Below are 13800 nucleotides of genomic sequence, written 5' to 3' on the forward strand. Positions count from 1 at the left end.
ATATAACTTTTGTTTGGACCTTCCTTCTGTGGCCTTCTTAAATGAATAACCTCCTAAATTATGTTGACATGTAAGAGGAAAATTAGGAAATTCAGTGATTTTCAAACTAGTACTTAGAAGATCCTAACTGCATTTCACCCTTTGATTCTAGAAAGGTTCCCACTTTATATATCCCTGGTCCAATTCTACCTAGCACTTGAGGAGTGAAAAAAATATATCCAAGATTATGAAACAAAATGTAGTTATCAAACCGAGTAATTTTATTATATGCTAAGATCATTATTTATACAGTTTGAAATATGAAATGCAAATTGACCAGATTTAACAATATCAGTTTCTTATTAACAAGGCTAACACAATTTTAGCTGTAACATGTAAACAGTGGTAATTTTCTAGAAGATTTTTGATTTATGACATATACAAACCTGCACATATATTCTCAACACTAATAACCAAAAGGCATTTTATGGATTTCAGGATGAACAACAATAAAAAAAAATGAAATTTGATCTTATTCCAACACAGATTTCTTGATAATTTAAAGACTAAGTGGTCAAGAGTACATATATTAAAAAATGATTTCATGAGCAGTTTCAGTGAAATTAGATATTCCCACTGCTTTCATACATTTAGCACTGTCTTGAATTAATTAAAGGTACTATGATTCCAAGTAACTATTAATTTACTGAGTAAATTGAACAAATCAAATTAAATAAATGGACAAATTAAGTTAGTAACAGAACAACTTGCTGATTGCTCCATCACTCCATTTTTGGTTGCTGCTTCTTTTTCCTTTGATCTACAGTAATTTTATTTTTGTATCATGGACTCTTGTGGTTTATTGTTTCCATCTTTCATTAACTAGGTACTTTTTTAACAATGTAGAAATGACCTTATCTCGTTGGCAAATAGCACTTATTATTTGTTCTTTTTCAGGGCCCCAGTGGAATTCTGACAGCCACATTCAGACTCTATTAGCTGAGTTCAAATTTAGCCATAAGTCCCATACAGAGGGAAGGTATGTGGGGATAAGTGCATGGAGTACTGCATATGTCGCATTTGTGAAGGGCACCTGAGCGGTAAACCAGCCGCCTCCTGCTAGGCCGGTGAGCTGCAAACCACTTACTCATAGGCACAGCCCTGGGCATGAGGCCACATGTTATAGTCCCTGCATTTGCTCCAGGGCCCACTCCTCGACTGGTCGCTGCAAGGACAGCTGGCAAGAAATTGTATTGGTGGCTGCCTATAATCTGCTTAGCTACTGCCTTAGTATGTAGACATGGTAACTGCTTCCGGCTTGGTCTCTGGAGGTCTTGATTAGCTACTCCACAGCCACACTCTCCTCTACCCTGTTCTGTGGACCTCCTTGCTGGATAAGAGAGGGCCCACGCAGCGGTGAGACAGTTAATATCATTAACATTCACCCAGAAGCTAAATGGTAATAGGAAAAGTTTAAATAATTAATTTAGGTAGATATATAACATAGTTCCCTTGTTAAGTTTAGAAATTGGCAAACTGCTGTATGGAAGTGTCTTTTGTATGGAAATGTTCCTTCCCCCCCCCAAATGTTTTAATATGTACTCTGTCTATAAATCCATCTAGTAGAGGCTAAATTGCATCTCCCACCTCTCAAACTTATATGTGAAGCACTAACTCCCAGTACTGCAGTATAAGAAGTAATTAAGTATAAGAAGTAATTAAGTATAAGAAGTAATTAAGTTAAAATGAAGTTCCCTTCACTACCAGATGGGCTCTCAGTATGCTGCCCAGGCTGGTCTCCAACTCCTGAACTTAAGAGATCCCATCACCTCAGCCTCCCAAGCCCTGGGACCACAAGTGTGCACCATTAAACCTAGCAAAATCCATTGTGACTGGTGTCCTTATAAGAAGAAGAAATTTAGACCCAGACTGAGGGACGACCATGTGAGAATGCAGTGAGGAGGCAGCAACCTAAACCAAGGAGAGAGTCCACAGAGGAAAGCTGCTAATCTTATTGTGGACTGCTAACCTGTGTCATGGTGGGAAAATAAAATTCTGTTGTTTAAACCACTAAGTCAGTGGTGGTAGTACTTTGTCATGGAAGCTGTAGAAATTGAACAGAGCATTCTTAGAGCAAATGACCTCCTTAGATTCTTTGCTAAGTGATCATTTAGTTCTCTGAGGTCACCACACTCAATACATGTATTTATTTATCATATTATTTTATTTATTTGCAGCCCATTACCAAGTCACTTTTCTTAGTTTCTTCAGAAGAACCAGCTTTGGTTCCTGGGGTGAGGATCAAAGACACCTCAGTATCTTCTGATGGCTCCCTTCCCTCCTGTGCGTTTTACACGTGTCCATACCAGGTTTCTTTTGCCATAAATGAGGACTTACCATGTTGCAAGCTACTCTTTGCTCAGTAGTATTTTAACATTGGATTGTGTATGTATCATTTTAAAGGTATGAGATATAGGTTACAAATAAGAAATAACACAGGTAAACTATTTAACAATCCTGGCAGTATAATAGTAAACATTCAAGATATTTGGTTATTGCCATTATTTTTATTATTGCTATGTATTACAAACCAGCTACTTATAAAATTCCTTAGGTTGAATGAAGTTTCATATCTTGATTTTTTCACATCCCACACTGTTTTGAGTTTAGGTATTATAACTCCTATTGCTACAGTATCAAAAAGTAAAATCCATTATAAATAATCTTCCAAAGATAAATTAAACACATTTTATATTTTCTGTTACCAAGCCCAGTTATGCTTTCACACAGATTTTTCAGTCACCATTTGAGACTCTATTTTCTTATTTTTTTAAAATAGTTTTTCCATCTGTACAACAATTTATTTTATTTGTGGTGTGAGTATAGTTTTTTCCATATTCATTAGTCATGGATTCAGATAGCCGGTCAATAACAATCATTGTACCATGATTGGATTAGCTACCCTAAGTCTTCCTATTTTTAAATATTTTTAGATATTCCTCACTTCAAATGAGCCCAATCATTTCTGACTGAATTAAATTGCCAAATTTTGAATAGTTTCCCCTTTTGAGTAATGTTTGTTTTGAAAATATTTGTAATAACAACAACAGGGTAAAAATCAATCAATCCATCCTGTTGTTGGCAGGTTGAGGGTTTAGAGTATCATACTCAACTCACTGTGGTTTCCAAATCTGAGCAGTTAATCATTGATTAAAACCAACTAATCAACCAACATGATCCCCCTCCCCAAATAACAACAGTAACAAAAATAGGCATTTAAAACTTAAAATTTAAAAAGAACATTTAAAAAAAAGTTAATGTTGCTGTATCCCTTGCCTCTAAGGTCTTATTAAAGACTATGGCTTTCAGCATTTTTGTGTGAATTCTAAAAAATTCCAGGAGATCTCATCTTGTAACTGAAACTTAAGAAATAAACATACTTCCTTTTCATGTCCAAGTGTTATTCGGTACTTGAGTATTATTTCCAAAGGTGAACCTGCCAGAACTCAACAGGGAAAATAAATGGGTCACAGAGAAAGAGATACAATACATAGAACCCATAGAAATCATGTCTCATTAAAGGAAGGTTTTGGTGTTGAATGCAGTCACTTACATGCACAAGAATCATGAAAAGTTCATCAACGTCTGTTTCAGTTTATATATTTTACATTTTTGTTAATTCGATTCAGGCTATAGATGAAAGATCTTTTCCAATAAGTTTCTTTCATTTGGGTTTCAGGTAAAGTAATGGGAAAATGACTAATTTTTCAAGGTTCAAAAATAATTTACTGAGCAATTATTATGTTTCTGATTAATTTACTATGAAATCCCATGAACCATTTCACTTTTTAATGTTTGTGTCAAGCACACTTGGTGACCCAAATATAAGCAATGAGAATTTTTCTCTTCAGCTGGTCCTGTTGTCCATAAGATAGGCAGGAGACAGTTAACAGGAACTAAGACAGGGAGCAAATATGAGATGTAATTTTTCATATCTGATATGGAAATTATTTCCACCAAGAAACACAAAAGATTTATAAGGTAACAGTAATAGTGTGCCTCTATTAAAATAAAAAAAATGCAATTAAAAGCAACACAGGCTACTGGTTCTCTTTAGGCAGGAGGAGAAACACAGAACTCCTATGAGATAAGATCCACAATGTGAATACTACTAGACTATGAGACCAGGCAGTTTTGGTTTGCTACAGATAGGGGGAACTCACATAACCTTATTTTCCAGATCCTTTGCTATCAAGATCCATCCATATGATCTATCCACATCATGGAGGATTCTGTGTGTGCAAATTGATTTGGGGTCCTATAGAACTTATCAGATAGTAGTTTCTCTTCCTAAGTTTGCCCCAGTATAACACTTCTGTTCTTACTGACCTAAGTGACCATCCATGGGTCATTTCTTTGGTTTGATCTCCAAAGTAGAAGCATTGTTTCTATGTACACTATCAAAATATACATATAAATTCTGAAATATGCTTCTGGGAACATCTTTAATCTTTTCATTTCCATAGTCTCAAGAATTTGAGCTACTTGGAAAGTTGCAATTATCAAGAAAAGATTGAACTCAGTGTCAAAATTCAGTATTGGATGAGAATAGAGGAAGGATCTGAACAACAAGTTCTGAGAGATCCTAGAGGCAAATATCAGTGAGTTAAGGCCTTGACCAGGAGCTTATGTCTGGCCAGAACTAAGGCCTCCACCCCACACCTGCATCTCAGAACCCCAAGCTTAATAAAATGTGAAGTGAATGCATGAACAACTGCTAAATAGACCATTGTAGGAAGTACTGATTCAGGGAGAGAGATGGTAGGAAGAAAAATAGTAAGAAGTAGTAAACAAGATTAAAATGACAAAATGTGCATTTAACTTACCTTTGGAGTTGGTTATTCAGAAAGAAACCAGGCTTTTGAAACACCCACCGAGAAGTTGTGGCTTTTCTTTGGAACCAGATTGACCCCACAGAGAAACAGAAAGAAGAGGAAATGTTCAGTCAAAGATCAAATATCCACGCAGCAGTTTCCTTCTGCCCAGGATAATGCTGTTTTTACTTGTATACATCTTGTTTTTATATATTTACTCTCTCTGTTATTACCAATGACATAAAATTTAATTTTTCTCCAAATAAAATATAAAACTTGTGTCTTCCTACTCAGGGGAACACACAAGGGTGGGAGGAATGCATGGGATTATGACAGTAATCTAAAGGATTAGGTTTATTTGCAGTTAGTTGATTTTGTGTATGCATATCTACTTGTCTACATGGGTTATGTGTGTTTGTGTCTGTCTGTCAAATAATTTTACAGAAAGCATTTGGGTCATGAACAAAATTAGTCATTACCACTTTTTTAGTCTAAGGTGTAGTTGTATATGTTTTAACAATTGGTTCCATATGTGTAGTTTTGTTTCATATGGGAGAATATTTGAGCAACTACATTTCATGCAAACTTTGATTTTAACTGTATTTGTAAAAGTTGGCTTCGGAAGCTTGTAGGGTGTTACATAGGTGTCTTGAGAAAATCTTTTTATACTGAGAAGTTCTTAAGTCAATGCTGTACTTGATATTAATTTTTGTTTAGCAGTATATACAAGAAGTTAGTCCTGTGTGTACCTGGAATATTATTTTGGTTGGAGGTAAAGAAAGAGGGAAATGACAGAAATAGACAAAGTATCTTCAAACTTTCTCTTCATTCATTTGAATTTTTCTTCAACAAGTTTTAATCCCTGTTTAGTTGTGTACTTAAAACAAAACAAAACAAAACAAAAACCTCACAACTTGCTGTAAATGAACAATTGATTACAGGGTTTGGTGGCAGGTCAGGAAGAGAAACTTGTATAATCGGAGCTGTCTGGGACAGATCAACACTAAAAAGCTCACTTTAGGTTTTTAGCAGTGTTTGGTGAAAAATAAAGGAGTCACTTACCTTTTCACTGAGTGACTTGTTAAATTCGTGTTCCTAAATATGCTGGTGTTTGCCAGAATCAGTTGTCAAAGTTAGGTCTGAAAATTCTAAAGGGAAAGTTGTTAGAATCCTGTCCTCCCTGCTAGCCATCACTAACACCAAGTGGTGGCTCAATCCCTCGATTTTTTCTGCTCCAGGACATTCTGCGAAGGAGAAATGCAACAACTTTTGAACAACCCCCTGCATCACTTTGGAAACCTTGACAATTGCTAATCAAAGCTCACCAGCAGTTTCCAGGACAGCTAGTCTCAAAGCGTTCCCCCGCCGGTCTCGCCGCTGCCACTGGCGCCCCCAAGCGCCTGGCGCCTGCGTTTACTACCTTCCACCTTGGAAGAAGGGAACTGCAACTGGGGAGCCTTAAGGATGGACCGCAAAGACTTCCCTTAGAATTTCCCAGGGGGCAGGAGATAGAAAACAGAGGAAGTCAGAACCCCAGAGTCCCCACCGCGTCCATTCCTGCCTGGGATTTCCTCTTTGCAAAGAAGGCAGTTGCCATGAACTGTGAAGATGCCCTTTCAAGCTTCGAGGTCCAATCTCTTGACATCTCAGTCCCTCAGATACACAGATACACTAAGTGTGGCGGGGTTAGGCATGGATAAGGAGGAAACTGAAAAGACCAAACCCTTTCGAGCAGGAGAGTTATCTTTCCCCTTCTGGTTCTCTCCTTCCCCATCCCCAAATCTCCCTCTGGATCCCTCCGGCACCTGCTAGCGCACCTATATGGCGCCAGCCCTACGCACTCTTTGGGAGGGACAGGTTAAAATCAAATTTGAGCGCACACAGAACACAATATTAACGTCCATAAGTTTGCTTCTTTAAAGTCTCTATACTGCTTTTCTAGCGCTCCTCGCCTAGTCAGAGACTGAGGATGTGCGGGAGTATATTAAGGAAGGAAAGTGGCGGTCATGACACGTGGGGACAGCTTGCCCCTCTCCTTTAACACATTTGCCCTCCGCCTGTTTCCAAAGCCCCATCTACTCCTTGGAGCTGTGGTCAGTAATTGGGAGCCTCATGTTCTTCTAGGGGTAAATCTCATTCCCCCCCGCCCCCCAACTGTGGAAGAGGAATGGGAGGTTGAGCAGCGGGAGAAAAAAGTAGAGGAAGCCCCGAAAGGAGCTGCAGCAGCAGGGTGTAAAGAGGGCGGGGAGCGGGCGGGGGTGAGAGAAACGTTTTCACTCTTTGTCACTCTTGAATTGGGGGCGGAGGAAAAGCCCACTGTGGAAAGCTATAAAAAGCAAAGAGGGCGGGGGGAGAGGAGAGGAGAGGAGAGAAAAGGAGAGAGGAAGGGAGAGTGAGAGAGAGAGAGAGAGGGAGGGAGAGAGAGAGAGAGCGCACGAGTGCCAGAATACTAGTCCGCCCGGAGCGCAAGTGGGCTCCCAGGGCATCGCAGTGTCGCTGCTCACAGGGGTGGTTACCCTGTGTGAACCAGAAGCAAGCGCCTCAGAGTGACTGTGAGATCGCGCGTGGGGGACATCAGCTCCTCTCGGATCTCCAGGGTCCGGTCTGGAGGCGATTCTGATTCCCCGTTATACAGCCTGATAACCTGCAAAGTTTGAGACATTAAGAATAGGAAAAAAGAGAAGAGAAACCCAACCGAGACCAAAGGCGAAGAAACTGTTGCAGACCTGCTGATCAGTTAAGAGAAGGACTGAACCGCGGAGATTTCGCAGTGAACTCTGAGGTGCAAAGCACCGACCAACCCCAGCGGTGCTGGGTCTTCTAGCACCTTGGGTCACGCCTCCTTGGCGAGAAGGCGCCTGGCCTTTGATTGCTTGCAGTTACTGCAGAAACTTCCTGCCCTGGTGGAGAAGCGGGTGCTCGCTCCAGGCTTAAGGCGTGAGACTGAGTTCATTGGGTTTTTGGTCCCCGAACCAGGAAGGGTTGAGGGAACAGTGTCTGCGAGCCCTCTGCGCCCCACGTGACGGGTCCGGTGTTGGACTTCTTCTTACCCCTTCATTCGCATCCCTCCGGGCTTTGCGCCTCCCCGGAACACCTCGCCGGGAGATGGCCGCGTTGATGCGGGGCAAGGATTCGTCCCGCTGTCTACTCCTACTGGCCGCGGTGCTGATGGTGGAGAGCTCACAGCTCAGCAGCTCGCGGACCAAACTCAACTCTATCAAGTCCTCTCTGGGCGGGGAGACGCCTGCCCAGGCCGCCAATCGATCTGCGGGCATATACCAAGGACTGGCTTTCGGCGGCAGTAAGAAGGGCAAAAACCTGGGGCAGGTAGGAAAATGCAAACACACTCTTGAGCCAGGGGAGATAGGGACCAACGCTTTTGCGCGCGCTCCCTTTCCCTTTAAGCCTGTTAATAATCGGAGCGCGACTTCAGGTGTGGCGCGCCCACCGCAGGGGAGGGTGTCCCCAAAGTTGAGTCTGCACTGGCGCGGGTGTCTGGATGTTTGTTGCTTGCATGGAGCGGGAGGGTTACGGTTCTGCCTCACATTTGCTTCGGGATGTGGGCACCTATTAAGACCTCGTGCGTTCCAAGAGGATGCAGCTGATGAAGATATTATCTGTCTCATAGCAACTATTACTTGCTAGGCACTATTTTAGGCGCTTTACATGTTCAGGAGTTCAGTGTTCACAACTCAATACGACAGGCTCTGTTGCTTTTCTATTCCACAATGGAGTAATTGAGTCACTGAGAGATTAGTGATTTGCCCCAGGCGCACAGCTGGTGTAAGTGGCAGAGCAGAATTTCAGATTGGGCAGAGTCCAGATCCTGGGCCCCCATTACATGTTACAGTTTTAAGAGGGATTTACCTCTTTTCAGGCTCTCCTCTCCCAACCACTTTCTTCCTTCAAAGAAGTAGTCACTGGTAGAAAACAGCTCCATTGATGCACTTTTCTCACTCCCGTAGAATTGTAAATAAATCAACCATGAAGAAGCAAAATGATGAGGTGCAATGACAGCGTCCTAGGCGCCGGCGATAGAACAAGGACACCAGAGACGTTTTTGTGAGAGGGAACATCCTGTGGGCGATTGCGTCTCTGTGTCACACAGACAATTACATTGACAAACAGTTGCACAAATAGATACCTACAGAGCCACAAGCGCGCACTGTGGGCACCAACTATGGCCGGCGCACAGCGGCCAGGAGAGGGGGCTCTGTGGGTACTGAGCACCACAACAGCTCCGCCTTCTGCTCCTTTTGTGGCAGGCCAAAACCAAAAGCCAGTTTTGGCAAACAGCACACGCACCTCGCACAGCACGTGTCAGCCCCAGTGGCGACCCATGCCCGGTAGATCTTTGTTTTCTTGCTTCCTCAGAGGCGTCTGCAGATGTGGTTCCGAGTGCAGAAAGTCCCCCGTCGCCTCTGCTTACAGCCCAGGCGGCAGGGTGAAGGATGACAGCCAGCCTGGTGCTGTTTGGTCAGCCAGGGAAACTCAAATCGTAGCTTGGCCCCCTACTGCCCTCTCACGGGGACAGTTTTGCTAGTTTTGCAGTTTGAGAATGTTTCCCAGGTTTGAAAATGTCAAACATTTCGGCTATTTTCTCAAAGGATTGCAAGGTCTGTAATCACAGTCTTTCTCTCTTCCTTCCTTCCTTCCCTCCCTCCCTGCCTTCCACCTTCCTTCCTTCCTTCCTTCCTTTCTCTCTTATTTCCTTTAGAGACTTAAAGAAAATAAGCTATGCACTATGTACTTATGCACTTACTAGGAAACCTTGGCCTTGGCGTATACTTATGAAACCTTTGTGCATCCTAACACACATTCACCTGCCTTAGCTCTTGTATGACAGCGCTCATACCCTTTTCCTCTTCCTGGGAAACACCCTGACACTTTCAACAGCAATGAACCTAATGGACTCTTGGAAGTCCATCATGAAATGGAATAAGGGTTAGAAAGAATGTATACTCTTAATCTAAACCAGAGGACTTTTTTTTTTTTTTTAACGCTACTGACTTCTAACTCCACATTATCAGTTTAACCTAGCGGTATGTATACTCCTACAAAGAGATAGGGACCCGATTATCTTTTGAGGTTGCTTTCAATTCTACTCCATGTATATTCCGGGAGTTCATATAAAGCTCATTTTGTTTCTGTCATGCAGTTGGACCCCCAAACCTGATGTTCCTCTATCAAATGATGAGTTATGTTAGCATTGTCACTAGCCATGGCCTTATAGAGTAGACTGAAGAACATATCTCAGAATGCCGCATCCTCTTTTACGTTTTGTAGTATACCTGCTTGTAAATAGTTACACACTATGTATAATTATTTTGGTATTCCTCTAAGGATTTACTTAATGATGTTGCTTAGAGTTTAATCTAAAGCAGAGGGCTTCTGATTTCTAACTCTACTTGCTCTCCTCAAATGGAAGTTTTATTTATTTATTTCACAAATGAGTTGAATTTCTGATATGTCCTCCATAAGTTGACAGTTCTATGAAATAGGTTTCATTATATGTACTTATGTAGCAGGTCCTTAAAAGTTGACATTATGTTTTTGAGAAGATTGTAACATATTGCAGTTAACAGTAAAGCAAAACAAAATGTTGGATCCAATAGAAGGAGGATAGATGGACTACATTTTGTGTACTCCACCTCCCCACCTTGTCTAGCAGATGGTCTAAAACATATACTATTGTGAAGAACCAAATAGATTTTCTCTTTGGAGCAGAAAGAGGAATTATTTGTATACTGGTTAGTCTTGCTATCTTTTTTTATTCCACCCAGTTATGTAGTCACCCAAATTCTTAGTATTCTTATTTTCAAAAACAGCATGTAAGTGATAAACACACTGAAAGAGGGAAGAAGGCACTTCCATTTATAGGGAAATCTCTTGACTTGAAATTAAAGTGCTCTGAATTTTTATCTTTCATAACAACAAAATATGGTAGAGAAGATTGGAAGCCAAGTGTCAAATAATCAAAGTATCTAATTATATGCTGTCATCCTGAGGCCTAATGAGTTTGATTTTCCCAACCTCTTTGTCCATGATTGATGATGTTGAAATATATGCCATTCAGAGATACAGGAATAAGAAACTTTAGGATGCAACTTCAAGTTGGCAGGTTAAAAGATTTGCCTTTCATCATTTTTGTCTTAAATGGAAATTTAACAAATATTTAATTTAATTTTTCAGGATATAAAATTAAAATAAAAATTTTACTGCCATTGCTGAAGAATTTTTTTGAAGAAATTTTAAAATTCCCTAATCTAAAATGTAAAAATGAGAATAAATGGTATCCACAATTCATTTGATTCACTCTAGACTGATTTCGTATGAAGAGAAACATTCTTTTTTATAGAGTTTCTGTTTATTCTATGGTCATGGTGGATTAATTGTAAATTACTCCTAGAAAATGTGTCCTTAAATTTTAAGAAAGATTTATAGGGCCCAGAGATAAGACATATTGTTCTCCAAAGGCATTAAAATTCTCATTCTTAGATTTTCTTTTACAGACACAGTTTTGAGTTACAACAGAAACCGACATAGAAAATTGAGAGTGGTAGCATTCAAATGGTTGACACAGAATTAGCAAAAAATATTTTATTGCATAATTTACATTAATTTTTAATTTGATTTTTCATTTGCAGCTACTGCTAATGGGTTTTTAAAGGTAGTGTATGTAGGTGTATATATATCTTGGGATAAATTAAATAGCAGGACTATTGCATATATATGTGTGTGTGTGTGTGTGTGTGTGTGTGTGTGTGTGTGTGTGTGTATATACATATATATATATTTCAACACCTAGAGAAAGTATTTCAAATGTTCAAAATCAAAACTAGTTTTAAACAAAATTTTCAACATCACATGGATAAATATATTTGATTAAGTATACCGTTGTTTAACATCACCTCTGGAGTTTGAGGTGTTGAATTTTTAAGCAACCTTTGAAACTAATTATTAAAAATGTCCAAGCAATGAAAAAAAATCATTTTGCTTTTATAATTCACACTTTTTATGTGACTGTAAAACTTTCTAGAGTTGTTTTTCTAATAACTTCTTATTCTTTACTCATTGCTTCGTTTTATTGAGACTAGTAGCTGAATTTAATTTGAATACAATGTAGTATTTTGAAATTATTTTAAAAGCGATGAGTAGAACAATGACAAAACAACTTTATTTTAAATGTAGGCAAATATCTTGGCATGTATCTTTAAAGAGAATCTGAAACTGTTTAAAGTAAATTCAGATTTCATGATTTTCTAATATAACTTGGACACTTGAAGAACAATGGATTAGAAGGAGTTATGTGTTAGAATAAATTCTTAAAATATATTGAAACAGAACTTGAGGGAGTTATTAGAAATAATTGTTATTTGTAGATTGCATCTTTAAGATAAAATGCTATTGAAATACCCTAAGCAGTCTAATTTGGTAAGTGATCTCTTCACTTTCTGAAATTATTTGTGATATATTTTTTTTAAGCCACAGTCAACTTTCCCTTGCTAAAGAGAAAATAATCTGCTTATTCTTTCTGGATATCCACTGACATTAAAAACAAACATTTTTAAGGTTAAAATTTTCAAAAGAACTTGAAATATTTTGTAACAATCTACATTATGATTCCTTTTCTTTCATTCTAAATCATGGAGATTGATAGTCGATACAAGTGGAAGGTTACCTCACAAATAGAAAGAAAGGAATTTTAATCATAATCTAAGTATCCATTATTTTTGTGCTAGACTCAAGAGAGCAAGAGGACAAGGTGCATTAACTCACTCCAGCTGTGACGCTGACTTTACTGTAGTCTTCTTTAGTTTTCATTCTGAACAAACTTCTGCCCCCTGTCCTCATTCCCAGAATGTTTCAAATCTATAGTTTTATAAAGATAAGGCAATAACATGAAGGGTAACAGGTTCATTCTATTAAAGGGGAATAGTGGTACTTACTCTTCTTTTTTCTCCATAATCAATTTAAATGTATAATAAAGTCATTTGTGAAGTTTTAGAAGAAATACCCTTAATATATTTACTTTTTTTAGTCACGGCTACACGTTTTTTGATATTGAAGCAACATCAAAATGAATTACTTTCTTATTTCTGCTTGTCACTCCCTGACAATCTGTTAAAGTTGTTTTAGTTCACTATATTTCTAGTTGCTCATCTATTAAAAAAATATAAACTGCTTGTAGCTATTTATCTAATTATTGAAAAGATTTCTATGACATTTGTATCTGTGTGAGCCTTGTACTGTCATTTTTAAAATCTGAAGCAAAAGCCAAAAATAAGATTAATAATAATTAGTGAATAGATATTTGCATTTTGTGACATTGCTTTAAGATGACCTGGAAAGATTAAATATGGAATGCATAACAAAAATTTAATATTACATATAAGGTGAGTGGAGGTCAATTTTCTCTTTCTTTTCTCTTTTTCTTACTTTTGCCAGGAATTAGAGCAAAACATCATATTTTTCTCTAATAGTTTTGTTACGATAAATATAAACCATTCAAACAAAGAGGTCAATTGATATAAAATTTGGGAGTTTTTTTTTTTTTTTTTTTTGTATAGGAACATCTGTCCACAGGAAGAAAAGTCACCATTGAAATATTTAAAGAGTGGCTTCCTAATAAGTGTCTCATGCTGACTTGGGTCACTGCCCACTTTGGGTTCAAACCAATGATGGGAAGGCCATGAATAACACCAATATCTAATCAGATGTCCTTTGGAGAGTTTATCTCATAAATTCTTTTCTGAGAGATAGTAAATCAAATCAGATAAACTTTTAAGACTAGGAATTTCAATATTGTATCTAAATTGTTATATTTTCACTCAAGTAATTAACTTGTGCAGCACTAAAAACAGAATTGCAATTCTAGCACATATTCTACAATGATTGAATCTGTACAACAGGTTACTTTTGTGGGTTCTTAATGATAATTTATATC

The 13800-nt window shown here is 38.6% G+C and overlaps 1 protein-coding gene and 1 long non-coding RNA gene across 2 annotated transcripts in view; one reads left to right on the forward strand and one right to left on the reverse strand.

Annotated features, from left to right (window-relative positions):
• Positions 1 to 237: 237 nt before the first annotated feature.
• LOC110597047 (uncharacterized) overlaps positions 238 to 13800 on the reverse strand; it is a 114660-nt gene continuing 101097 nt past the window's right edge. Inside the window, exons 2-4 of the long non-coding RNA XR_013426039.1 lie at positions 5916 to 6001; positions 4866 to 4931; positions 238 to 3935 (exon numbers count right to left, since the gene is read on the reverse strand). This is a non-coding gene — a long non-coding RNA (uncharacterized LOC110597047). The remainder of the gene's footprint in view (positions 3936 to 4865; positions 4932 to 5915; positions 6002 to 13800) is intronic.
• Positions 7218 to 13800, forward strand: part of Dkk2 (dickkopf Wnt signaling pathway inhibitor 2) — a 97937-nt gene continuing 91354 nt past the window's right edge. Inside the window, exon 1 of the mRNA XM_005340713.5 lies at positions 7218 to 8180. Within this exon, the coding sequence (XP_005340770.2) occupies positions 7959 to 8180 (222 nt within the window). The 5' untranslated portion in view covers positions 7218 to 7958. The remainder of the gene's footprint in view (positions 8181 to 13800) is intronic.

Source organism: Ictidomys tridecemlineatus, chromosome 9, assembly GCF_052094955.1.
Source record: "Ictidomys tridecemlineatus isolate mIctTri1 chromosome 9, mIctTri1.hap1, whole genome shotgun sequence".
Lineage (NCBI taxonomy): Eukaryota > Metazoa > Chordata > Mammalia > Rodentia > Sciuridae > Ictidomys > Ictidomys tridecemlineatus.